The sequence below is a fragment of the Heliconius melpomene genome, chromosome 12 (genome assembly GCF_056956725.1).
Source record: "Heliconius melpomene rosina isolate 202511_hmr_F chromosome 12, ASM5695672v1, whole genome shotgun sequence".
Lineage (NCBI taxonomy): Eukaryota > Metazoa > Arthropoda > Insecta > Lepidoptera > Nymphalidae > Heliconius > Heliconius melpomene.
This window is the reverse complement of record NC_140400.1, coordinates 96,189-123,887: the sequence shown is the minus strand read 5'-3', so window position 1 is coordinate 123,887 and position 27,699 is coordinate 96,189. Positions and strand designations below refer to the sequence as shown.

General features: G+C 38.8%; 2 protein-coding genes across 2 annotated transcripts; one reads left to right on the top strand and one right to left on the bottom strand.

Moving 5' to 3' along the window:
• Nucleotide 1: 1 nt before the first annotated feature.
• On the bottom strand, nucleotides 2–19,665 carry LOC146533279 (uncharacterized). The gene is made up of 15 exons (XM_085195236.1): nucleotides 16,320–19,665; nucleotides 16,077–16,195; nucleotides 12,890–13,107; nucleotides 12,085–12,207; nucleotides 11,209–11,315; nucleotides 10,209–10,311; nucleotides 9,761–9,887; nucleotides 8,769–9,037; nucleotides 7,802–7,978; nucleotides 2,982–3,232; nucleotides 2,531–2,664; nucleotides 2,055–2,231; nucleotides 1,027–1,155; nucleotides 581–709; nucleotides 2–223 (listed from the first exon to the last, which is right to left on the bottom strand). Exons 1-15 carry the CDS (start codon nucleotides 16,340–16,342, stop codon nucleotides 102–104), a joined length of 2,208 nt encoding a protein of 735 aa, XP_085051362.1. The 5' UTR covers nucleotides 16,343–19,665; the 3' UTR covers nucleotides 2–101.
• A 754-nt stretch (nucleotides 19,666–20,419) lies between these two features.
• On the top strand, nucleotides 20,420–21,098 carry LOC146533278 (uncharacterized). The gene is made up of 2 exons (XM_085195235.1): nucleotides 20,420–21,007; nucleotides 21,093–21,098. Exons 1-2 carry the CDS (start codon nucleotides 20,420–20,422, stop codon nucleotides 21,096–21,098), a joined length of 594 nt encoding a protein of 197 aa, XP_085051361.1.
• Nucleotides 21,099–27,699: the final 6,601 nt, after the last annotated feature.

Below are 27,699 nucleotides of genomic sequence, written 5' to 3'. Positions count from 1 at the left end.
ATGTTAAATTTTTAAATCTAAAATTTAAAAGAAAAAACAAATAGATGATTTAAAATATTAATTTGTTCAACAAATCCCACTCCAGTCGCGGCCGCCGGCGGCTAGGTGCGCTCGCGCAGCTGCCGCGCGAGCCAGGCCACAGCGTCGGGCACGCCGGCGCCCGAGCGCGCGCTGCACGCGCAGATGTGCCACGGCTTGTCCGTGATACGCTCCAGGCCCAGGGCTGCAACACGCGGGTGCATGTAGGTACTTTCTATTGTTAATGGGAACGTTTAAAAGATAATAAATCTACAAACATAAACTTCCATTTTCGGTTTTTAACCACTGTCTGTATTATAAGATCTAACTTGTACAATTTCTTAATAGTATAAGTAGAAACTAGTCGCTTTTCGTTGCAGTGCACTTAGAAGCTTAATTTTTTGTGTGCTCTAAGAGATCTGGATATTTAATATTAATTTCAGAGACTTTCACGCGATCTTACGATAAATGGATAATACACAGACGGACAACAAAGAGATCATAAGGTACGGAGCGCCAAAAATGACGTGACATGTGTAGATGTGCGAGTCGTAGCGTGTACCTGCGGCGACGTGCGTGGCAGCGAGGGCGTGCGGCGCGTCGCTCTTGTTGGCGAGCACCAGCAGCGGCACGCGCCGCCCGCTCATGTCGGGGTGCGCCAGCAGCAACTCCAGCTCCTCGCGCGCCACCACTGCATCACATAAACAGCCATTCTATTTATAATAATATTGTGAGAACCTCATGAGTACCCTATCTTCATTGTGTATTTAAGTTTACACAATCATGAATAGAAAAATTGGCTACCTTTATATAATTATAAAGAAAGTGTAAATGGGCATTTTTAAATATATTTCTTTTTTTTAACAAGATGTTTCATTCTTATAATCTAATCCTAATAGTCCCTAGTGGTGTCTTATCAATAAATAACGAGTTTTTAAAATAAATTAAATAAAATGATAATATTAAAACAAGTTCAGTAAAGTCAAGTTAATATACTCCGCTAGGTACCTAGCCGCAAGTGGTCGGCGGAGTCGACCACGAAGATGACGGCGTGCGCGTGCCGGTAGTGGCGCTCCCAAAGCGCGCGCATGCGGGACGCGCCCGACACGTCCCACGCGCTGAACGACACGCCGCCGCCTGCCAGCGCCAGGGACCGGGGGAGTGACGAGAAATACATACATTACATATTGGCGGAACGGAACGATAAAATCATCTTTTTAGGGTTCCTTGCCTCAAAAGGTAAGAGGGGAACCCTTATAGAATCACTCATTGTCCCTCTGCCAAGACCATTTATCTGAAGAGCGCGTGGATGTGAAATGAATATCAAATATTCAAGATGACGTTCCCTTGCAGCACAGAAAAAATCATCCGACTAAGTAACCGCAATCAAAAGACATGCATCGTTTTGACAGTATTTTGTATTAAACTCGCCGTATAATCAAAAACTCTAGAGTACTTCCCGTGAATTTTGTCAACTTCTAGCAAATTATAAAATTTGGCTAGAAGTTGACAAAATTTATAGAAGTTTCATAAAAAAAACATTACATACTTATAATTATAGTTCATTTCATACAATATGAGTACATGTATTCGCAAACTTAAGTTTGTTAACTTTTATAAAGTGTATGAGATACAATTCTTTTAGTTTTCAATTGATACGGAGCGCTCGGTACGGGAGTCCGACTCGCATTTGACCGACTTTTTCTAGCTAAATATTACACTAATTTTAAAAATATCTTAATTTTTAGAGTACAAATAAGTACTTGATAAAAAATATGTTCTACTTTATGCCAATACTTTACATTTATGACCTCAGCAATTATTCCTTAATAATATCTGTGCAATAAAGAATAACGCACTAAACTACGCCATCTTTGCTATAGAGTGCATCGATGTAGTAAGACCTAAGAGACACTGTCAGTACAGTTATGTTCCTGCAGTTCTTCTTTGTGTACATTCAACATGTGTGCGATAAAGATTCCTCCTACAGAATGTTCTATATACTTACTCGTACATAATCAACAAATAGGACTAACTTTGAAAGAAGTCCCGCTGCTGTCCCACGGTGGGCACGACGGGGCCGCGCTGGTCGGGCGCGCGCAGGGCGTTGAGCAGCGAGCTCTTGCCGCTGGCGTCCAGCCCCAGCACCAGCACGGTGGCCAGCGTGCCGCCGCCTCCCACCCACGCTGACAGCTTGTCCAGGAGACCCATTGCTATAGGAAATATTTTGAATTTGAATTTATTAATCGATATATATGTATATCATGACTGCTGGCTGTAAGCGCCACGCCTGTGGGGGTACAATGAGTTGGTTTCATTTCCTCGCTCCGGTTACAAGACGAGGTCGGCGTTCAGTTCCGCCACTTAACATGCAATGTTTCGATATATTGGCGGAAAGTCGATAACTATCATTTATTATAGTCTACGTACTCGACGAGGTACGTGTTTGACAGTATTAAGCTGTAATATTTTAGTAACACGGGAATACAAAGAGTTACCTGGATTCACATACGTCTTTCGTCTACTTCGGGAGTGTCGCCCTGGACTGTGGACTGTGGACAGCCGCGCCGCATTGGAGGTGCTCTGTACTGGAGTATCGACGTAGCTCGCCCGTCGTCATGGTGATCGCGTATAAACACAGTCTTGCTTCATTGCGTTGCTAATATTTGATAGTCATGCTGCATATTTATTTTAAGTTAAATAAATTATAAATTTAAGTAAATAAATAAATAGTACTACTTTATTGCACACAAAATAACGAACACAAAACTGTACTCTCAGGTCACAGGTCACTCAGGAGCACTGTGCCGTGCGAAGAAGGTGGAGAAGTTCAAAACAACACTTTTTCTATATTTAAGATTTTTATTTGTTATAATTTTGAAGTGATAGGTACAAGAAAGTGATTTAGAACTATAACAGATGATGACTTCACTAGTTATACTGTCGCGGAATGGCGCGTTCACAGTCGGGACACGCAGCACTCGTCGAGCGCGGGCGCGCTCGGCCCCACCGCCAGGTATATCTGCTGAGGCGTTCTACCGCGCGTCTCGGGCACCACGAACGCCGCGAAGGCGGCGTACAGCAGCGTGAGCGCCGCCGCCAGCGCCAGCGCCGCGTGCAGGCCCGCCGCCGCCGCCAGCGGGAACACGCCCACCTCCAGGGCGTTGCCGGCGGTCGCGCCCAGGGTGGCCAGCATCAGGGCGCAGCTGCGGTACTGGGGGGAAGGAACCTATCGTTAGAGACATTCTGTCATCTTACCACAGTGAAGAAATGAAATTACTTCATTCCTCCAAATGGAAATCGAACTCACAACTACCGAGTTTACAATCAAACCCTCCTACTTTGCCACGACGGACGACTACATTGTTAAGTTTTTTTTATGATTATAAATGTAGGGGACGTGGCCTACACTATTTAGCTGGAGATTAGCGGCTCGATAATAAAAAATAATATTTTAAATAAAAGTTGCTTTATTGCTTGCTATATGATAATACGCTAATGAATGCTACCGGTCCGCGCTCCGAGTATGCACTGCCTTATTATAGTAGCGCCGGGAACGTGCTCAAAGGCTATGCCGCGGTGTTCGGTTACAATATTTGGACCGAACATGCTCCCGGGCCAGAGATAAATGATACATCAGCTATGATGAGATGAATGAGATGAACTTAAGAACTATTACAAGATGATAAACAATTTTTCTTATAACTAAGTTAAGACTAAATTATACAAAACAAAAAAAAAGATTTTCTCTGATTAAAACAAATTATTTTGCTAAAAGATTTCGGCTACTGATGATAGGGGATGTTGCTTGGTTTTTAAATATAACCCTATCACAAACATATGGCTGACGGTCAGCCTTGCTCTGCTTTCGCGCACTTTCACTGACACTGACACTATCACTAACACTTGCACTACGGTTATGAAGAGGAATCTCGGGTGAGATGGCCACGGTCCGTCGCTGCCGCCACCTGCGCCATCCAAACACTGCTACCGCTGCTATTGCTGCTCCCACCAGGATATAGCATATTGTATACTGGTGTATGTCGTGGTAAGATATGATGTCCACTGACTCACTATCTTTTCGAAGCTGCTTCAATTTTAAATCGAGATCGTTTAGTGAATCGTTTGCGAAACTTGTAAAATTTAATTCTTGTATTGGCATAGGTATGTTTAAAAGGTGATTAATTTCAGCGGGTATCGTAGGCGTAAAAATATCTGTCATTATCTTTAAGCTACTCTTTTTGGATCTTTGCGCATATAGAGAAAAATCCTTTCCTTTAATGAGACATCCTTCCTGCATGGTAACAATACCGACCTTGCTCAATGTTTGTGCTGTTATTTTGTCATCGCATATAACACGCACAGTGTAAGAATCACAGAAGAAAAATAAATATTTATTTTCAGCTAGCTTTATCCATTTACGTTCACATGATGATTTAATTATTTGACAAGTGTGTGTCATTAAATCCTTTATACAAAAACGCTCATTAGTATATAAAAATGATATAATATTTTGCTGTTTACATATGTAAAACTGGTCGCTTTTTAAGCACTCTTGTAACTCGGTCTGATGCAATGTAAAATAGGCATCTCGTTTTAAATTGATCGCTACGTAATCTGCTATAGGAATAACACTGATGGTGTTATTCTGGACTTGTTGAGGTACAGCTATTAGATGATAAAGTGTATACGAGTCTCGGTGTACTAAAGGTAAATTTATCTCAAATAATAAAAATTGCTGAGTCATCCTAACTCTGATATTTAAAAGACTATATATTTTAAATAAATCGGTGTCTAAATTTCCTAACGGTAAAGTAAGTTCTTGTGATAAATGTCCTGAGATGATGTGTAACTGTTGTCGAAGTTGTTCCGGTTGGATAAGATGAAAGTTGAGTTGTCCATGATGAACGTCGGTGATGGTGTCTAACATGGTATCTTGAATACGACGTAGATTTTGCAATAAGTTATTTGCTGTAATTGCGGAAAGTGTAAATTCCTCGTTGAACGAAATATTATTTAATTTCTGATCAATAATGCTTATTGAGTTATATATGTTATTTATATGCTTATTTATAATTTTATGCTGTTTCTCTATAGTCACTTCAGTACGTTTTAATAAATTATATTCGCCCTCAATAATAGACGTTTGATTTTTCCATAAGTGCAGTAGATGATTATTGTTTGCTCGTATGAGTTGTCTCATTGTTTGCTCGTATGAATGTCCTGTTGATACTTTTCTGCGAAATGTTCGTCTAATACTCCGAAGAGACTGTTTGCAACGTAGCCTACTCCATTGATAAGCCCGCGTCTCCGTCGCGTGCCGGTGTCCCCGCGCTGACGCATGAGCAGCTCATTGTAGTACTCCAGCTCGGTGTACTCATGTTTCAGTTGTAGCAAGGTAATGTTACAGTGATTGTTTAAATATGAGCTATCACATACTTTTTCCATATAGCCCGTCAATTTATTATATGCTTTAATTCCTTGCCAATAAGGTGACGTATTATAATAAACCACGAGTGTCCATTTGTCTTGAATTAATTTCATATTGTATAATGGGTTCAAATACAGTGAATTATAGTTTTTTTAAATATGTAATATTAAATTCACAGTAAGACGGACTTATAACATTCATAAATAAGATGAATGTAGTTGCTAGTGATAAAAGTGATATGCGTTTCGCTGGCCTCTGTATGCTTTCCTTTGGATTTTCTTTAGATTTACGCTCCTTGATGCTATTTGATGCTAGATTCGTCTCCGACTTAATCGGCAAGAGTGATAATTTTGTAATTGGTCGTTTGATTATTCCACTTGAAGTACGCAGGGTGACCACACGTACGTGATTATCCGTTCCAGGGAAAATTTCTACTACTCTCCCTAGGCTCCATTGTTGTGATGGTAGATTATCGTCATGGATTACGACAATATCTCCTACTTCAATATCTGGTTTAGCTTTTAACCATTTACTCCTTACTGATAGCTGAGAAAGATATTCCTGTTTCCATCTTTTCCATAAGTCTCGAAATAACTTAGTTGTTAATTGCCATCTCGTTCGGGCATCTTCTTCTGTATCTATTGTGGACAAGCCTGGTCTTCCAGTTAAAAAATGAGCTGGTGTTAATGTATCTAAATCGTCGATGCTTTCTGATAGCGCACAAAGTGGCCTCGAATTTAAGCACGCCTCCAGACGCGCCAAAAGAGTGGAGAATTCTTCAAAAGTTAGTTTTTGTTCTCCTAGAACTCTCCGCAAATGAAATTTTAAGCTACGTACTGCTCTTTCCCATAATCCGCCAGCGCTTGGCCATGCTGGTGCATTAAAATGCCATTCTATACCTAGTTCTTGTATATTTTTATGACATTCTTTACCGAAAATTTGCTGTATATTGTAATATTCTTCCCTTAATGCTCGATTTGCGCCAACAAAATTCGTACCGTTATCACTATAAATATGTGCAGGTGCCCCGCGCCTTGCTGCCATTCGACGTAGAGCTGCTAAAAACGCAGAAGAGCTTAAATCCGACACTAGTTCTAAATGAACCGCTTTAGTAACCATGCACACAAATATGGCTATGTATCCTTTACAAGTTTTGATACCTCTTCCTTTATTCGCTTTGATGTCGACGTATCCCGTATAATCCACTCCGGTATGATAAAATGGATATGATGAATTTACTCTTGCTGATGGAAGATCCCCCATTAATTGATTGTTGGTAGTGGTATTACACTTTCTGCAGGTAACGCAATTTTGTATAAAATGTTTGGTTGCTCGATTTCCTCCGATAATCCAATATTTTTGTCGTAATACTGATAATGTAAGACGAGGTCCTCCATGAAATGTTAGTGTATGTGCTTGATCAATCAATACGTCTGTTAAACGGCCTTTATGTGGGATTAATATGGGATATTTCATATCTGAGCTAATAGTGGCGTGACGTAGTCGCCCACCTACACGTAATAGTCCAAATTCATCGATAAATGGATTTAAATTTAGTAATTTACTGCTTGATTGTAATGCTGTATGATTTTTTAAATTATTAATGTCACAAGTAAACTCTGTAAGCTGAACATGTTTTGTTATTAATTTACTTGCATATCTGAGTTCTTGTAATGTGAGATACTCGCCGCTCCATTGTTTTCGCTTGCCGTGGATAGCTCGAATGACCCATGCTAATATTCTTATAATTTTATTAAATGAACTAAATTTATTTAATAACTCCGTTATTATGTTGTATGGGTTCTGTATATTTTGTACAATATTTGCTTGGCGTTTCTTCTCTTCTTGATTAGTAAAATATTCTTTATATTGTGGAATCGCATTGTTAAATAGCCACGGTGGTCCCTGCCACCATAATTTGTTTAATTGTAATTCTGTTTATAAGCTTCCTCTGCTCGCTATATCGGCGGGATTTTCCGTCGATTTTACGTATCTCCAATTTTCTTTAGGCATTATATTAATTATATTTTTAACCCTATTGGCAACAAAGACGTTCCAACGACCGGGATCGCCTTATATGATTTTGATGACGCCTTTTCTATTTATATAAGCTTTAATAGTTCATATTTGAATAATTTAAGTAATTTATAATTATTGAAAACAATAGTCAATAACTATAAGCTACAAGTATAATACGAGTATATCTATTGTTATTTGTTAATTTATTGAAAATTTTGTAATATTTTTATTAACTTTGTAAAAAATAAATAATTAAGGGATGCCATGAATGTAGTTTTTTGTGGATAATTTTTAGTTCCCAATTTTGGAGGGACAAAGTGCAATGTGACATACCTGGTAGTCGAACATGTCGGCGAGTAGCGCGTAGGGCGCGGGCTGCAGCCCCGCCGCGTCCGCCGCCACGGCCACGCCGATGGCGGCCGGCACCAGCGCGCCCGCGCCCCCCGCCGCGCCCCACGCCGCCACCGCCAGCGCCGCGCCCGTCAGCGCCGCGCACGCCACCAGCAGGGGCTGCACAGGGGGCACAACTCTTATTGGACAATATACACAATTTTGCAATGCGCCCGAGAATGTGCTAAATCACTATTTTAAATAGTTGTGAAAACATGTTTTTGTGTTAAAAGTTATTACCAAATAAATTGGAAATAAATTTTATAAATGATAACTCGCATTGGGAATGAAATGCTCGCTCCAGTCTGTTCCAAAACTTTATTCGTCACTAATATTTAAGTGTGAAATTGTAAACAATTGATTAAAAAAAGAATAGAAAGATTAAAAAGTAAAACAAAGAAGCTGAGTACTTTGATTGTAATTTGATGGGGGGGGGGGGATGACTTAACAGAAGACACAAGTTGGATGTGCTGACTAATAGAAAAAATACGAATGATTTGACCATTATATAGTGGCTCTACTTTCACGAATTTTTATTTTCTACACTAAGTTCTAAAATAATATATAAAGAACGTCATTAATGGTGGTCACCTGTTTAAGCCGCCATCTATCCGATGTAGACACTCCCGCGTGTAGTGTTGTGTTCACAAAGGCAGACCGACTAATTACTTTTTTTTACTTTAAAATTTATCTTCATTTACTTACTTTTAAAGTCATATATATAACTGTTTCTTAAATTGCGGCTTACAGGTATAAGGTTAAATTTGTTTAGGACGACTTAGACTTTCCCTGACTTCTTTCTATGACTTTCTTTCGTTGTATTAGATATATGTATGTACATATATATAAAAAGATAACAAATAGGTATGTATTATATATGTTATAGTAATTAATTTATGTCATTTCTTACCCTTCTTCCAACCCTCTCCACCAGATACAGCGCTAGCACTGACATGACGAGCTGCACCGCGCCCAGCATGAGCGCGTGGCGCGCCGGAGACACTAGCTCTCCGGACACTGCCGGGGTCACTACGCTCACTGGAGTCACTACGGTGGTGTCCCTCGCTAGCACAAAGACGCGTTCGGCGTACTGCAGTATGGCGAGCACGCCACACGCTTCTTGTCCGATCACCGCTATGACGCCTATAGTAAATGCGCGACGTCTTTGTGGGTCAGATACTAAATTGTAGGAAAAAAATCTAGATTAAGAATTTATTTTCATTTCCTCGCTCCTCGCAACAGGCTTTAGATTTGTGTGAGTAACCCCTAAAAATACAGCAACAGACAATTTTAAGTAAAAGTATATAAAAAAGTAAATTACGAAAGACCTTGGAGAGATGTAAGAGAGGACTACGATACATAGTATAATACATGTAATGTCAGGAATGCTCGGCTAGGCTAGGCGGGTAGGCGGCTAGGCGGATAGGCGGCTAGGCTATCCTGAAAACGTTTGCTGACATTTAATACTCACCACCTCTGGTTCTTAGGTACTTACCGCGTTTGGCGAGATATAATAAGTCGTTACTTAATCTAAGACGCTGTCAATATTAATTTTATTTTTTAAATTAATTAAAAAAAATAAAATAATTCTAATTTTAAATTCCAATAATATCATTGATATTGTATTTTCTGAAACTTTCTATTCTATCTGTATTTCTGATAAAAAAGATGTGCGAAGCGGCAAACTAGTTGACTTACTTTGGATCACAAAGGTTTGTTGTGCCGTTGTAGGCATAGGAAATGTATCGTAGACTTCGTTCTACCTAAGAATCCTAATCTAAGAACCTTTTACATTTTTATGAGGTGGCAAAAATATCGTTTAGCAAATTTGTCACCCATAAACTCTGCCGCCCTAGGCCCGACTCCACCACAGCCATAGAGTACGTGTCGACAGTAACTTACGCATTTCTTTAGCGAGGCTCCAGGAGGACTGCGCCTCCTCTGCGGGAGGCAGCGCGGAGAGCTCAATCTCCAGGGCGGGGTCAGTGAGGGAGAGGCCGCGGAACCACGCCAGGGCCAGGCGCGCCTCCTGCGTAGGGGAGAGGGGAAGGCATGTTAATATACTTGATACATTATTGATGGTGACTGTTAAAGCAATGTTTGTATTTCATCACGACAGCTTCCAATAATATTAATATTATGTTCAAAAAAGTGATAACTTCAAGAATATTAAAACTCAATATATAGCAGTATACGACACTCAACAATACGTCGATCGGTCTCCAAGGGGCGGCGTTGGGGCCCCGCTACGTTCAACAGTTTTGTATGTATTCTAAAACATTTTTTGTTGTTGTCTTCTTTTGTCGAATTACACCTTAAATTGTCAAAAACATTAGAGAGTGTATCTAACCTTGGGCTTACCGCTGGCCGCCAGGAAGGACGGCGACTCGGGCACGAGGCTGAACGCCGCGCAGTGCGCCAGCGCCAGCCCCGCGCACCACCATAGCACTGTCCTACAGAAATAACACGAAACTTTGTTAAGTAGTGACCGACCGGAAGTTCGGTTTCGACCTGTTCCGGCCATAATAAAGTCGGTCCAATTATATTTAAATATGCATGTAAATGTTGAATGGAAAAGTTCTCATAGTATAGTATTAACATCAGACTTCAAAATTATAAAATCTTTCTTATATATATATATATGTATATATTTATATTTCAGCGTACCGTATTACGTGTGACGAAGTTACAAATAGATACCAATAACGTAGGCACCTACTACTAAAATACTACTTACCTTTGCCGATCTGCCAATTTTCTGTTTTAAAAAACATACTAGAACGAGAAAGAGATTTCTCTCGTTCTGTTTTACGCAATTACTTATTTTTTATAATAAACCTAATAGAGAGCCAATAGTACAACAGTAGGCTCGGGTCTCTAAACTCTAATAAATGACAAGCGCCTACTAGAATCTAATACACTAAAGTGTAAAAATATTGTTTGCTCCTAATATATTAGTAGGCGCTTATAGCTTATAGGATTTGGGGGTGTCTGGCAGGGAGATACAACCATGCCGAAGTGTCTGGCAATGAACATGGTAATTTTTAATATTATACCTAAGAAAATAATACAAAATTGAGCTTTACAATTTAACGAATGTTAGGCAATATTTTTCGATAACTGCCAAAGTAACCACCCGAACTCCATATACCCTGCTAGTACCTACCATTATTGGGGATATGCGCACAAAAACTTTCAAGCTTTATAAAGTAACGAAGATCTGGCCCTGGCACTATCGGCCCTTATATGATAACCAACGTTCAACTTCACCGTCACTGCCCACGACTCCATTTCGTGACTTAGGCGTGTGAAATGTTAAGCAATTGAACGCACAGAGCTGAGGTACGCACCGGTGCTGCACGGCGAGATCCGCGGCCAGGTACATGAGCACGATGCCGGCGTTGTGCGCCACCGCCAGCGCCGACACCGCCGCGCCGCGGTACCGCTCCGCGCACATCTGTGGCGACAAATACTCCATTCTGAGCAACCTTTGTGTATCGGAAATCTGTTGTAATCTCCCTTCAGTCACAAAAATGGTTCGTCAGACTCCCTCTGAGGGTTTTGTAGCAATTTCAGGATCGAATTGAAAATCTACGAGAAGTACAACTTATAAAAGTTGACAAACTTAAGTCTGCGGGCATATGCATTAATTTTGTATGAAATGAAATAAAAATATAAGTTTGTACTGATTTTTTTCTACAAAATGCCTATAAATTATCAACCCCTTTCCTTTATTCATATTGTCAAGTCTCATTTCGTGCCTCTCATAAGGATTTTATTGAGTTCTCTTAGAAACTTGATTTTATTTGATGACCGAAACAATTTGCTAACTAATATTAATTTCAACTTGATATCTTCACGCAATCTCGAAATAAATACTCTTGACAGACGGATACATATTATAAATTTTAATTACATACATAAGCAGAACAAGAAAGTGATCCTATAATTTCGCCCTAACTTGAGATATTGTGTGATAACCAACGCGTGCAACAAGTGCGGGTTCGAGTCCTTCGATGTTCAAAGTTTTACAGATTTTCTAATTATACTAATTGTCATTTCAAACATCTATAGTACGAGTTACAGCCAGCAAGTGCAATGGTGCGCAATATGACTGCGTTTCTATCTTGTATACTAGTTAATTTGTAAAAAATATCAGTACATTTTTCTTTTATATGCTAATTTACAGATTTGTTAAAAAATATATTCAGACGAATATAATTTACCTCCCTGGCCAGTATCGGCGACAAGGCCCACGCGGCCGCCCCCCCGAGCCCCGCCGCCACGCGCGCCACCACGATGCACCACTCGCCTCCCCACGGACTTAGCAGCTTCAACGACCAACATATCTGGAATCAATTCAGTTTCAATATCATACATGTCATAAAAAATAACGTTAACTTTAAAATGTGATAAATTTAAAGATATTTATTGTATCATTTTGGTTTTCGATTTATGATATACTTCGAATGAAAAATATTTTTTTGTGTTGGACAGTTCATTTGTTGAAAAAGGATATTTATATCACAATAATCGAGTCGAAGTAGCACTCGCCAGGCGGTCACAGTTAGTTTGTACACTTCAAATACATCGAACACAACCCTTAGTTATTGGTGCTTTTGACTCGAGGTGAAGCCGCAGGTCAAGTTGTAGAATATGAGATGAGTAAGCTGTCCTCAGTGCGGATCTAAAAATAAATAAGTCGGTTTCACGCTGTATCCCGCACACCGCAGGGTAGGCAGAGGGAACACATTGTTAAGACACTCGTTCTACACCGTTCCCTACTTTCTGCCGAATTTTGAAGGCTTTGCGTGTTGAGTGGCAGAACTCAACGCCGCGCTTTGCCTCGACACCAGAGCAAAAAAATGGAAATATAAATTTAAATAAATATTTCATCTTCTCGAGCGGGGATCGAACCCCCTACCAGTCGGTTTTACCGATACACCTGCGCCCTGCGCCAGGACTGGCCTAAAGTGATATAAAGTACTGATCTAAAGGGATACAAGTGTGTTATAAGTGAATCGTACCGACCACGAAGGCGGCGGAGGTGCCCACGAGCGCGACTTTGCGGCCCGCGGACAACGCGCGCGCACTCAGCGGCACGCCGGCTAGCGCCGCTGTGAAGGTGGTGACGGCGGCCAGCACGGCACCCCTCCCCGCGCCCGCGCCCGCGCCCTCTTGCGCCGCCTCTCCGCTGGCCAGCGAGACCCAGCCCAGCGCCAGCCCGAACGACACCGTGGGCACGTTGACTGCAACACGACTACTGCATCATATACGTGTTACTATTACAGTGCTCTCCATTGGCACTAGTATATACAGTCCTTTAAACGTTAAGGCCAGTTATCAATAGAAGCTCGCTTTTTCTGTGGAAAAATATCTTTTCCATTCTTTGGGAAAACACCACCACCAACTGATCCATCAATCGTATGGATTGTTTGTAGGACTCTAAATTAGACGCCATACGTTAAGAGCAAATCTTACACTCTAAAACTGACCATAAATCATAATGCAGTGGATTAAGATTAGGAATAGATGACGGCCAGTCTTCACCTGTGATGAAGTCCGCAACGTTCGTTCCTAACCAAGATTGGGTGGATCGAGCAATCAAGTGACCCGGCACCGAGTTGGAGCCCTGCCCTTGGTGGAAAGACTATTCTTGGTTATTCAACAGGATAGATATAAACATCAGCACTGCTTTACGTTTCACGCTGTACCTACTTTGTTGACTAATTGGGAAGCTTCTTTAGAGCTTTCAACGTAAATATGGCCTCCCTTTACGTACCGCTTAAGTATGTGGTTGTTCTAATTTCAGTTAAGATGACCTGTGCGTCTCTTACTAGGCTACAAGTCCTAAGTCATCCTTTAAGATCTGCCACATGGTTCTAGGCGCTATTTTCATCTCCCTTCTTCCATTGTACACATCAGCAGACCGGCACACAAGCATGCGACTACACCTACCATATTGAGGATTTTAAAACTTGTATTTTAACTTTACATAATGCAGTCACAGTGATTCGATTCTCTTTATCATCCCACTCCATTTCAATGTCACAAAATAACTTACAGTCTATTGGCGCCAAAATAAGAAAACACAATGAACAATTGTATAAAAATTACAGATTTCAAATTGAAAAAGAACATTTTGTTTATTTTAATTATAACAGTATCTATTTGTGTACCAGTTACAGGTACAGTGTACCTCTGGCACATCCCGCTCATTCATTAATGTTTAGGTCTTCATATATCTGAATGTGGCCGCGCGTCACGTGACCCTCGAGAGTATTTTATATTATATGCTACATATTTAACGAAACAACTGATTGTGTTTAAATATTTATACAAGTAAGTCTATTTATTGATTCAAATAATTAACGCGAAGGCCGAGCACACACCACCACCAGCACCAGCACCACCTGTCGCAATGTGTGCAATGTGTGTATGTCCAGACGCGGAGGAGCCGCGGGGAGTGTCGTCACTCCGGACCGGCTGTGACGAATGTACACAGCGGTGTTAGTACTGTGGTAATTGAAGCTAAACCTAATCAGACACACGTGTTATTGGGCCTTTATCAGTATGTTTATGTATAATGTGACTTTTGATTTTGTTCACGTTTAGGTATAGATATGTAGGTGGTAGAGGCGCAGGTGGGAGTGAAGCTAAATTAAACATGTTTTTATTTGGATAAATAAAAGAGCATTGTCACCGGGTCACTTAGAGATTCATCGGAGAAAAATGTAAATATAAGCCAATTGAAATAACTACTAATAAAGTGTGACCTGCATTCGAATCAAAACATATTCTTATATCAATACCAAATACCTGTAGGAGACCACGCAGCATATGCCTATACTATACTGATGGTATAAATTTGTAGTAAATTACGGAAATGTCGTTGGCTTAGAAATTACTTATAAAATATGTCATACAAATATAAAATTTAAACTAAACTAAAAATGAAAAAGTTGTAAGGTGTATTATATAATTTATATAAGTGGGGAACGGAGTGTCTTAACACTAGGTTCCCTCTACCTACCCTTTGATTGTAAGCCTGTTTTATACCAGAATTAATATAAATTAAAATATTTAAATAATAATAATCGATTTAGATACAAATTTGTCTTATCGGAACTAAACACAAGTTTACGCGTCTAACTCACATAAGTTACTTATTTACACTACATATGGACATTATTTAATTCTAGTTTTTATAAATTATCTTTGTTTATAAATATAAATAGAATTGTTTAATTGAGCGAAGCGAGCGGAGCGCTCTACTCTTTTACACTCTTTGTCTCCAATAGGCTCCCGAACGGTTTGACCGATTGAGATGAAAATTTGCAAACATATAGATATGACCACGTAGATGGTTTTAGTCTAAAAAAATAAAATCTAAAAATTCAATGGACTTGAGAAATAATTATGTAACTAATTTCCCCATGGGGTTACATGTAAAACAATTGATGCTCGCTTCGCTCAACATGTGAACACTACCGCAGAGAGTCAACATTGAGGTCCAATTCGTCCCCTACTATTTCTATTTCCTCGTTCTGCTTAGAAGGCAAAGCACTGCGTTTTGTTCCACCATCTAACCCTCGCTGACCCTCGAGAATACGACGGTCAATGAGAAATGGAGTGTCCTGACACTAGCCTAGAGTGTAGTGTAGAGTTTGTTATTAGAAAGCTTTAATGAGCTTGCTTAACGCATCTCTCTATTGAAAACTGAAAATAATTTCATAAATATTCGTATAATTCAAGCGGGCGTAGCCGCGTCCGGGTCCACCAGTATTACATACAAGTATTACATATTCTAAATTTGTCGTTGTGCCTGTGTTATTGACATTTGACTAAAGCAATTGTAGGTTAAAATCGAAACTAAAACAATTGTAAGTTTAGACCTTTTTATATATAAATATACAGAACTAACAATGGTGAATTTAAATTTACATTTAAATAGGGAAGTATCATATATTTTAAAACATATTTAATGAAAAGTAAATAAGCGAAAAATTTACATTCGTTACAGATAATTGTTTGAAAATCCTCTAACACATTTTATTACAATATTTAAAAATATTTTTTATTTATTTGTTGATGGTGAAGTGATGAAGAGTGGTTTGCCCTTTGTTTTCTTCCGGCACTCGAGACATTGCGCGTTAAGCGGCGAAAGTTAACGCCGGCAATTAATTTTCTTAATTTTATTCATCGCAAAAAAACTTACTTAATATTACAATGAACACCTGGTTGAGCGCCGCCCTCGCGGCCCTCAACAACGAGCGCTGCTTCTTCACGGTCATATCTCTATTCTCTGCACCAAACACTACACTTGGAAACTTTTCTCTAAACGACAATAAATACAGATCAATCACAAATCGTTTATCTTATATGTTAACAATTATATGTAAGTCAATTAATAATATCCCACTAATATGAATAAATGTTTGAAAGCAATTGAAACTATTACCGTATATAAATATAAATAAACATTTACATTATAAAAAAACAATATTTTATTTTCCATTTACAACAAACGTTATTAGATAGACATGTGTCGATGTAGACAAGCACGGACACGAGGTGCGCACGCGACGCGCCGGCGCGGTCTGCGCTATTACATCTTGTACTTGAGGTAAATAATACTCTTAACTTACATTGTCTATCCATTCGGAACTCAGGAATATTGGATGATGTCCATTTACTAGATTAGTAACATGTTTTGTTTAATAACATGTATTCTAACAGACAATTAAATAATTAATTAATATTTTTCTATGATAGTTGGAGTTCCTAATAGTCAATGTTAACAATCAGGCGACGTATGGAGAATAAAGTGCCTTAACACTACGTCTTACAATAAGTATTATGATATATTAAAACAAATATGTTTGCTTTAATAAATGAAGAAACAGGAAAATGAATTAAATAGGCTCTAACTCAGTGTAATTCTGCGGAATTTATTAACTGTGTTGACTGGAGTCTGTGGTAGAATTCCAACCAACATTATCGGCAATGAATACAAAAGATATGAACGATTTATAACAGTTCCTAAATACAATATTAGTGTGATCACAAGCCCGTGAGCCTCGTTGTAACAAGAATTTGATTTAAGAAGACAGTAATTACGAATGGCGTTCGTAAGTACCCAACAAACTACAACATACCCGTGCCCTTGGTGACAGTTGTGAGGTCTAGCGATGTACCAGTATGTAGGTCTCCCAGCACCAGTAGTACCGTACGTACGTAAGCAGCTGGAGGTAGTGCGGGGAGTCCACCAGCTTGAGACTGGTAGCTTAACGAGCACGTATCTTGCATCAGATAATTATCACGGTAATTTATACAATAACATACATTTACATTTTCCATAAATAAATATAAAACATGTGGTTTCTAAGATATTTTGTAGTTCACACATCAGGGTCGGTCCGCTCCGACTCGTTGTTCTTGAACAAACGTTTGCTGACACTTATTTAAGAAGTTTGCGAAATGTCAACAATCAGAATATGTTTTAAACCACACTCACACGTTCTCGATCTCAGTTGTAGAACTACTACTTTGCTCTGTCCTTTTCAGATAGTTGATTTTAATTTTCGTTTTCAACTCCATAAATTAAATTATATACTCGTATATTGTTAGAAATAAAAAGATATACTCGTATATTTTTCAGTGTTAATAGCTTACAATTGAATAGTAAGAAAACTAAATGCATGATTTTTAGAATACCTAACACAAAAATTGTTAAAGCCGATGTACTCTTGAATGGTGAACCCGTAGATCCTGTCGATTCTACGGTATTTCTCGGTATCACCATAGACTCCAAATTAAAGTGGGGACCCCATGTTGATGGATTGGCGAATATACTTAGCTCAGCAGCTTTCGCAGTCAAACAAATTAGATCATTAACTGACGTGGAAAAGGCTCGACTTGTTTACTTCAGCTACTTCCACACTATTAGGTATGTCCTATGGGATTTAACTTTGGGGTAATGCAGCCGGTATTCAACCCACATTTGTCCTACAGAAGCGAGCTATTCTTGTAATCTATAACTTAAGCCCTAAGGCAGTAGTTTAAAGAAATCAATATATTGACAGTTGGATCTCAATATGTTTTTGAAAATGTTATGTATGTTAAGAAAAACATTAATGATTTTACCAAAATTGGGGATGTACATAATATTAATACTAGAAATATTCTTAAACTTATAGCACCTGTGACTCGATTGCATCGAATCCGTAATTCACTTATGGGACAATGTGTACGCTTTTACAATAGGATCCCAGAAAACGTCAGGGAGTTTTCCATATAACCATTTAAAAAAAATGTGAAGACGTTTGTTTGTTAAAGGTTATTACCAAATTAATAATTTTATAAACGATAACACGCCTTGGGAATGAAATGCTCGCTCCAGTCTGTTTCAAAGGTATCATTGTCACAAATAATTACATTATTATTATTTGTTTAAAATTAAAATAAAATAAGTCCCGCTGAGTTTCTTGCGCCGGCTCTTCTCATGTCTCAGGCACTAACTTTAGTCAACTGCTGGTAAATCATTTGACGTTCAAAAAATAAAGCTTGTTAACTTTTTATTTTGAATAAAAATATTTGAATTTGAATTGAGTTTGAATCGGAAGCCGTTAGCGTTTTTAAAAAAAAACGATAAAAATACCTACCGTCTCTATGTTTCTAACGTATTTGGAAAGAGATTCAACGTAATTGTAATAAGTGATATGTATCACCCAATAACAATACTTCCCAAACACACGAGCTTCCCTCCGATAGGACTAACACGCTAACGCGGCCTCTCCTGACGGGCAAGTGTCCTCGCTCTTCACACTGGTCACAACCTTTAATTGTGGAAACAATTTTAATTTTTATTTAGTATACAATATATGCATATTGTATTTTTAAAAGAATTCATGCGAATTCTTTTAAAATAAAAAGGTAGGAGTCCGAGTCACCCCCCGCTCAAACAGAGACTAACAAGTCTTTTCTCAGTCCTATTTAAGATAGGACTTATACAGGTCTTTTTCTTGTCCTTCTGACGCTCTAAGTTTAGAGACTGACACAGATCTTGTCCTAATCACCCCGTACCGTGAGTTATAAAGACGGTGGTGCACCAAGTCACCCCGACGCCCGTTATTTAACATTATTTATTTATTAACTTATTTTATACATTTATAGTTTATTTCATAAAAAATAAGAGCATATTCGTACGCCTTTAGCGCTTAAACAAACAAACACCTCCGATTAATTACATTAGTATAGATTAGGTACATATTTTATATATTTTCTAACGTAACGCTGCATCCCGAACATATCCCGTTTAGACAGAGGAAACCCTTCGCTTCCCAACAGCTCCCCGGCGACGTGCGAGGGCAAGGAGCGTCACGCGCTGCAAGAAGACCTGCATACATCGTAACGAGAGCCGCGCCTGAGTGTCACTTATTTTGCTGGTAATTTAATCAAATATCTGTTATGGTCTTTTCCTATACTTCTTAAATTATTGACATTAAAGATATTGAATTCTTACTTGTTTAGTGGCCACTCGTGGCACAGGGCACAAAGTGTGACCGTAAAATTGTTACTGGTTGTGGGTTCGATCCCCACTCGTGAAATATTTATTTAAATGTATATTTTCATTTCTACGCTCTGGTGTCGAGGTAAAGCTCTAGGACATCATACCTGTACCGGTAGTGTGTTCTGACACACGCAGCATGCACGCAGCACGCAGCACGCAGCATGCCTAACGCAGCATTACAGTATATTATTTTTTATAGTCGCTTATTTATGCAAATGTTAACTGCGCCACAATGGCATGAAATTAATTTACAAGTTAAATGATAATTATAAGTAAAATAAGCGTGATATTTTATATAATATATTGTAATGCAATAATATCCATGTAGGTACACATTGTAAAGCATTCTTTTGTAGAAATCAATTTTTTATTAGAAAAATATTGAATAAATGACATTCGCCGTATATTATTTTTTTTTAAAAGGTTTATAAGGGTTTATACATTTATTCTCGGACACGCACACTCTCTTACCCACTCACATAAACACACACACATACACACAGCAGGAAACAAATAGAAACAACTTCACTCAGACTCGGCAACTAGTAGCTTACGACGCAGCCGTACATTCGCTATCTAGGTATAATGATTGATTCGCTTATTAACCTTTGTAGGGGTATTGCACTAGTCTTATTATATTCTGTATAAACACGCTATATCAGCAACCTGAATTTATTCGCTACAAATGCAATTGTGAAATTATGTTCCACTATTGTTTTGTAGCGTATAAATAACCAAATTAAATATGCAATAAAAGAGTTCAATATTAAGTCTCGTATCATTAGCATCACTCCGATGCCGTAGCCCACATTGGTGACCCCGACGTCAGTCTGTCGAACCCAACTACTGTCCGACGCAAATCTTCATAGGATTGGTGAGTGCACATTCTAATCGGCCTCCCACAAGCGGGTCTCACCGGTTAGAATTTCAAGAGGCAACGAATTACCAAGTCCTATATATAGAGATTTTCGGGAAGTTAAAGGGTCAAGATGTTTCACCCATTGATGCCTGACGCTCCGATACAGCAACAAGTTAATTTTCCCGGCCCGGGACTTACTCCATCAAACATAGAAACGCCACCAGAGATATCAGCCATAAGTATCGTAGCCAGGATACCTGATTTCTGGCCTGAAATGCCACGACTGTGGTTTGCTCAGTTCGAGTCCATTGTAAAAGCGCAAAAGCAGGGGGACGAAACTAAATTCCACTTAGTTATCTCGAAACTAAGTAGGGAATCTATTCAACACATAGGTGATCTGTTACTGAATCCGCCGTCCGAACAAAAGTATGACAAAATAAAGCAAAGGTTATTGTCAATTTATGAAGAATCCGCTGAGCGTCAATTTCAAAAGTTAATAAGCGAGATGGATTTAGGCGATCAAAAGCCGTCACAGCTACTACGAAAGATGTCCGAATTAGCAAGGAATGCGAATGTCGCTGACTCAACACTACACAGTTTATGGCTGCAGCGATTACCGAGCTCTATAAGAGCCGTCCTTATGGTTAGTCAAGATCAAAAGCTCGAAAATTTAGCCGCTATGGCAGATAAAATTATGGAAAATATGAAAATTCACGAGGTATCACAAGTCGACGCCTCATCATCAGATTTCATTAATAATGAACTATTGTCACAAATCAATAAATTATCTATTGAAATCGCAGAAATAAAAAGCTCATTCAGATTTCGGGGGCGGCAAAGAGAACCATATAGAAGAAATAGAAGCAGTTCAAGATCAAGGCGAGACTCACGAGGCAGGCAACATAGCCTATGTTATTATCATTATAAATATAAAGAATTCGCCCATAAATGCGAGCCACCCTGCTCCTGGAAACCTCTTCAAAAAAACTCACAGTAGTGTTGACGGAGACGGACGTCAATGCTATTTTTCCATCTAGCCGTCTTTGCGTTATCGACCGCAAAAGTCGATATCGTTTTTTAATAGATACGGGAGCGAACATTTCAGTAATTCCGAGAACAAATAAAGCCTCAATATCAAATCAATATAAATTATATGCGGCCAACGGTAGCGAAATTAAGACGTACGGCGAGAAAACGCTTATATTAGATCTGGGATTACGAAGACAATACAGATGGACTTTCGTTATAGCAGACGTAAAGCAACCTATTCTAGGCGCCGATTTTCTAGAAAAGCATAATTTATTAGTCGATATGAGCCGTAAGAGGTTAGTCGACGGCGTCACAGGATTATTGAGTGCGGCAAGGATAATTAATACTAACGCACCTTCAATTACGACAATAAATGTCGAAGCGCCTTTCGCAGATTTATTGCAAAAATATCCAGATATAACCAGACCATTTTGCGCAAAAGAGACTCCTAAGCACGAGGTCGTACATCAAATAATTACTCAAGGTCATCCGGTCGTTTCAAAGTGTCGGCCGTTGTCAGCAGAGAAGTTTAAACTCGTTAAGAAAGAAATTGAACACATGTTAAGTATGGGCATATGCAGGCCTTCCAAAAGCGCATGGGCCAGTCCTATCCACGTCACGAAGAAAAAAGAAGGAGGAATTAGACTATGTGGTGATTATCGAAAACTAAACGCCATTACTAAGCCCGATCGATATCCTATTCCGCGTTTGCTGGATTTCACATATCTCCTGCCCAAGAAGACAATATTTTCGCGAATAGATCTCAAACGAGCATATAATCAAATACCAGTTGAAGATGTTGAAAAAACAGCTATAATTACTCCATTTGGCCTTTTTGAGTTTCCACGTATGCCCTTCGGACTACGCAATGCCGGTCAAACATTCATGCGTTTCATGAACGACATAATGCGTGGCCTCGACTATGTATTTTGTTTTGTCGACGACATTTTAATTGCGTCTGAGTCTGAAGATCTTCACCGAGAACATATTGAGGAAGTATTTTGCCGTTTAAGTAAACATGGTATTACGATAAATACAGAGAAATGCATATATGGCCAGTCTGAAATAGATTTCCTCGGTTACAGAATTTCGCCAGAAGGTATAACTCCATTATCAAATAGAGTAAAGGCAATTGACGAGTATCCCCTACCGAAGACAATTCGTGATTTAAAGCGATTCCTAGGGATGCTCAATTTTTATCGTACAAGCATCTCGAACGCAGCTACACATCAAGCGCCGTTAAATAAATACATGTGTGGCCGAACTTCAAAGAGAGACAATCGCACAATCGAGTGGAACGACGAAACTAGGGAAGCTTTCAATCAGTGCAAGGATAGCTTAAAAAGAGCCATTGCGCTGATTCCACCCTCTCCGCACGCACCGCTGTCGATAATGACAGACGCATCTCAAACATGCGTCGGAGCCGTTCTGCAGCAACAATTAAAGAACGAATGGAAACCTATTGCTTTTTTCTCCAAAGCTCTATCTCAAGCTCAACAAGCATACAGCACCTACGATAGAGAGCTGTTGGCAATTTATATGGCGATATGTCACTTCCAAAATTATTGTGAAGGACATGAAATTATTGTGTACACAGATCACAAGCCATTAACTTACATGTTCAAGCAAAAACAATCTGTTTCTAAAGAAAAAATATCACCGAGACGACTAAGACAATTAGACTACATATCTCAATTCACATCCGAAATTCAACACGTCTCCGGAGCCGAAAATGCAGTAGCTGACGCATTATCCCGCGTATCGCAGATTAATTGCCCAAATAAAATAGAATGGAGCGATATTGCGACTCAACAAATAGTTGACCCAGAATTAAAAAAACTGTTACAGAATGATAAGCTGAAATGGAAAAAAATCACCTTACCATGCAACAAAAAATTATACTGCGAAGTGTCAACAAGTGCAATTCGACCGTATGTACCGCGAGTATTTCGAAATGAAATATTCAGTACATTACATGACGTAACGCACCCAGGCGTCAGAGCGACGAGAAAAATGTTAACGTATCATTATTTCTGGCCTGGAATGAATAAAGACGCTAGTACGTGGGCAAAACAATGCGTATCTTGTCAAAAAGCGAAAATCACGCGTCACAATAATTCGACACTCATGCAGTTCCCCGAATCTGAACGATTTGAACATGTGCACATCGATATTGTGGGACCTTTACCTATATCTAATAATAACCGATACATTGTTACGTTTATTGACCGATTTACTCGGTGGCCGGAGGCAGCCCCGGTAGCCGAAGCTACCGCCGAAACAGTGGCAAGGAAGTTTTACAACATGTGGATCTCAAGATTCGGATGTCCATTAAGGATAACAACAGATCAAGGACGTCAATTTGAGTCAAATCTTTTCTCATCCTTGTCAAAACTACTAGGAATTAAAAAACTTCGAACAACAAGTTATCATCCGCAGTCAAACGGAATAGTGGAGAGATGGCATAGAACTTTGAAAACAGCTATTATTGCACGCGGTAATTCTACTAATTGGTCACAAGAGTTACCTACTGTACTATTAGGACTTCGCACCGCAATTCGAGATGGTAGTGAAGTCAGCCCTTCACAAATGGTATACGGTACGAATATTAAAATTCCCGGAATATTTTTTGACGTCATTAAAGAAAACAACATAACCTCGTCAGAAGAGTTTGTTCAACAGTTACGTCGTATTTTTCACAACGTCAAGCCAACATCGTATGAGCGGAAGAACAAAGACAACAGTTTCGTGTTCAAAGATATGAGTACATGCGACTATGTGTTTATCAGGACCGACGCTGTAAGAAAACCACTGATCGCACCATACGAGGGCCCCTACAAAGTTTTGGAAAAACATGAAAAATACTTTAAAGTTCAACGCTCCAATAAAACAGCTGTCATATCGATTGACCGACTTAAGCCAGCCTTCGTTATAAACAAAGGCGATGACTCCACGAATGCAACATCAGCAGGACGACAACAATGCGCAAACGCAGGAGCCTACGACAGCAAAACACCGCTTCAAGTCACTAGGTCAGGCCGAACAATTAAACCTGTAGTTCGATTTGGTTTTTAAACAATTAATTTTTGTTATTTTATATTTATTTTTGTACATTTTTTTCCCAAAGGGGGAGAGTATTGTAGGGGTATTGCACTAGTCTTATTATATTCTGTATAAACACGCTATATCAGCAACCTGAATTTATTCGCTACAAATGCAATTGTGAAATTATGTTCCACTATTGTTTTGTAGCGTATAAATAACCAAATTAAATATGCAATAAAAGAGTTCAATATTAAGTCTCGTATCATTAGCATCACTCCGATGCCGTAGCCCACACCTTCAAAAGCATGTAGAGCATGCTGCGGCGAAGGCAGCAGTAGTAGTCTCGAAAACTTTGGCTTGGCTTATGCCTAACGTCGGAGGGCCCAAGCTAAATAGAAGGAGGCTCGTAGCGTCAGTACTACTTATATGGCGGTCCACTCTGGTCTGACGGACTAAAGAAACAAGTAGCAAGACGCAAGATGGATGAGTGCACTCCGAGTAGCTAGCCCATTTCGCACAGACTCTATGGAAGCAGTATGCGTGATCTCCGGGATGGTTCCACTAGAAATACTGACTGAGGAACAAATGAAGCTGCACCTGTACAAAAAGGCTAACACCGACCTACCCTTGACTGAGGACACCTCAAATAAAGGTAGATGGACCTATCGTCTCATACCGAAGATTGAAGCATGGCACAACCGCAACCGCTTTCTGGTCACGCTTGCTACCGAGATTACTTACACCACTTTAAACACGAAGATTACCCAGAATGCCCTAGCTGCAGTGGGTAAGTGCGAAAACGCTGAGCATGTATTCTTTGAATGTCCAACCTACAAAGAAGCCTGAGATGTCTGGTATGCTAAAGTTAGCAGACAAGTGCACCCTGAGGACATAGGCATGTCAGTGTGGGTGAACGACAAGTGAATTCGCAAAGAATGTTTTAAAAGATCTACGTAGGAAAGATATAAGCGGCTCTTATTTTTTTCAGACGGACAACAAAGTGATCTTATAAGGGTTTCTTTTTTCTTTAAAAGGTACGGAACCCTAAAAACATAAAAATCCTACAGAATTTGAACCTGGATCATATTGTTTCTAAATGATCGACTGTTTTATTTGCCGTGTTGTGTCTAGTTGGTATTAGGCGATAATCTATATATATAAAAGGACTTGTCCTCACTGACTGAGGTAAGACGCACGCACAGCCGTAACCGCTGATGGTAGAAACGTGAAATTTGGACAGATGCTTACTTTCGTAATCTGGACATCCACTAAGAAGGGATTTTGAAAAATTTTTACCCTAAAGGGGTGAAATAGGGGTTCAAAGTTTGTATGGAATAAAAATTAAATCAGCACCGATTTTTATAAAATTTGAAATTTAGATTTTTAAAAGTATTTAATTGAACACGTGTTTCATCGTTTTCTAGAATTCTCCCCCTAAGGGTGCAAATAAGGGGTTGAAAGTTTGTATAGATTTTTTTTTAAATCGGCACCAATTTTTATAAAATTTGAAATACAGACTCTTAAAAGTATTTAATTGAACACATGTTTCATGGTTTTCTAGAATTCTTCCCCTAAGGGTACAAATAAGGGGCTGAAATTTTGTATGGAAAAATCTTTAAAATGCCACCAATTATTATAAAATTTTTAATTTAGTCTCTTAAAAATATTTAATTGAACATGGTTTCATGGTTTTCTAGAATTCACCCCCTAAGGGTGCAAATAAGGGGTTGAAAGTTTGTATGGAAAAATCTTTAAATCGCCACCGATTTTTATAAATTTTGAAATTTAGACTCTTAAAAATATTTCATTGAACACATGTTTCGTGGTTTATTAGAATTCATTCCTAATTACGCAAGCGAAGCTGCGCGCGTCCGCTAGTCTATATATATAAAAGGACTTGTCCTCACTGACTGAGGTAAGACGCACGCACAGCGGTAACCGCTAATGGTAGAAACGTTAAATTTAGACAAAAATATACTTTCGTAATCTGGACATCCATTAAGAAGGGATTTTGAAAAATTTTAACGCTAAAGGGGTGAAATAGGGGTTCAAAGTTTGTATGGAAAAAAATTTAAATCGGCACCGATTTTTATAAAATTTGAAATTTAGATTTTTAAAAGTAATTAATTGAACACGTGTTTCATCGTTTTCTAGAATTCTCCCCCTAAGGGTGCAAATAAGGGGTTGAAAGTTTGTATAGGTTTTTTTTAAATCGTCAGCAATTTTTATAAAATTTGAAATTCCGACTCTTAAACGTATATAATTAAACACATGTTTCATGGTTTTCTAGAATTTACCCCCTAAGGGTACAAATAAGGGGTTGAAAGTTTGTATGGCAAAATTCTTAAATCGCCACCGATTTTTATAAAATTTGATATTTAGACTCTTAAAAATATTTAATTGAACATGTGTTTCATGGTTTTCTAGAATTCACCCTCTAAGGGTGCAAATAAGGGGTTGAAAATTTGTATGGAAAAATCTTTAAATCGCCACCGATTTTTATAAAATTTGAAATTTAGACTCTTAAAAATATTTCATTGAATACATGTTTCGTGGTTTATTAGAATTCACCCCTAAATACGCAAGCGAAGCTGCGCGCGTCCGCTAGTCCTTTATAAACATTCTAATCTAATATGTAAAAGTGAAGTTCGTTTAAAATTGAACATTGAAAACGTAACGAATTTTACTTTTAATTATCATACGGCGAACAAGAATGCTATTTATTAAATAGCATTCAATCAAGTTTTGCAAAAAGATACTTCTATAAAAAGAAACGGCTTAGCCACGTGCATATTTAAGTTACATAAGTGGGCATAGTAGTACATGCTCGGATCACTTACCACTTGCCAAGTGGCCGGAGTGACGGCCGGCATTTCCCCCGATGAGGAAGGTAAATGTAACCGATACCTACGACGCGGCCGTACGTGATGTGTTTTATATAAAACTAGCGGCCCCCCGCGGCTTCGCCCGCTTGAACTATGATTATTCATTTAATAAACAGAGTTGACTGATAGTCAAATATGTCAGATGTCAATGAATAATTTAATTTACTCGTTCAGAAACAGCCTTAAATGTTATATTATTGACTTGGGTAAGGATTTATAATAACCTTTGTAAAATAACTGTACTGATTGCATATTACAAAAAATACCCAAAATGATTCGAATAATCCAATATCGAAATCGAATTCAAAATAATTAATCGATTAAATTAATTGAATATCGAATCGAAAATATTTAATTGAGAACTTACTCCTGGTTTCGAAAGTTGGTTAAAAATATAGATTTATCACAAACACAAATTTATTATAAGTATAAGTATAGAGATTGCTTTATA

Bases quoted from the DNA above. Each gene is read 5' to 3' on its own strand.
- LOC146533279 (XM_085195236.1), bottom strand. From the start codon at position 16,342: ATGTTTATTTATATTTATATACG. The intron at 7,979-8,768 runs GTAAGAAATGAC...CCCCCTGTGCAG, and splicing joins TGGAGAGGGTTGGAAGAAGG to CCCCTGCTGGTGGCGTGCGC. The intron at 3,233-7,801 runs GTATGTCACATT...CCTTCCCCCCAG, and splicing joins CCGACATGTTCGACTACCAG to TACCGCAGCTGCGCCCTGAT.
- LOC146533278 (XM_085195235.1), top strand. From the start codon at position 20,420: ATGTTTCACCCATTGATGCCTGACGCTCCGATACAGCAACAAGTTAAT.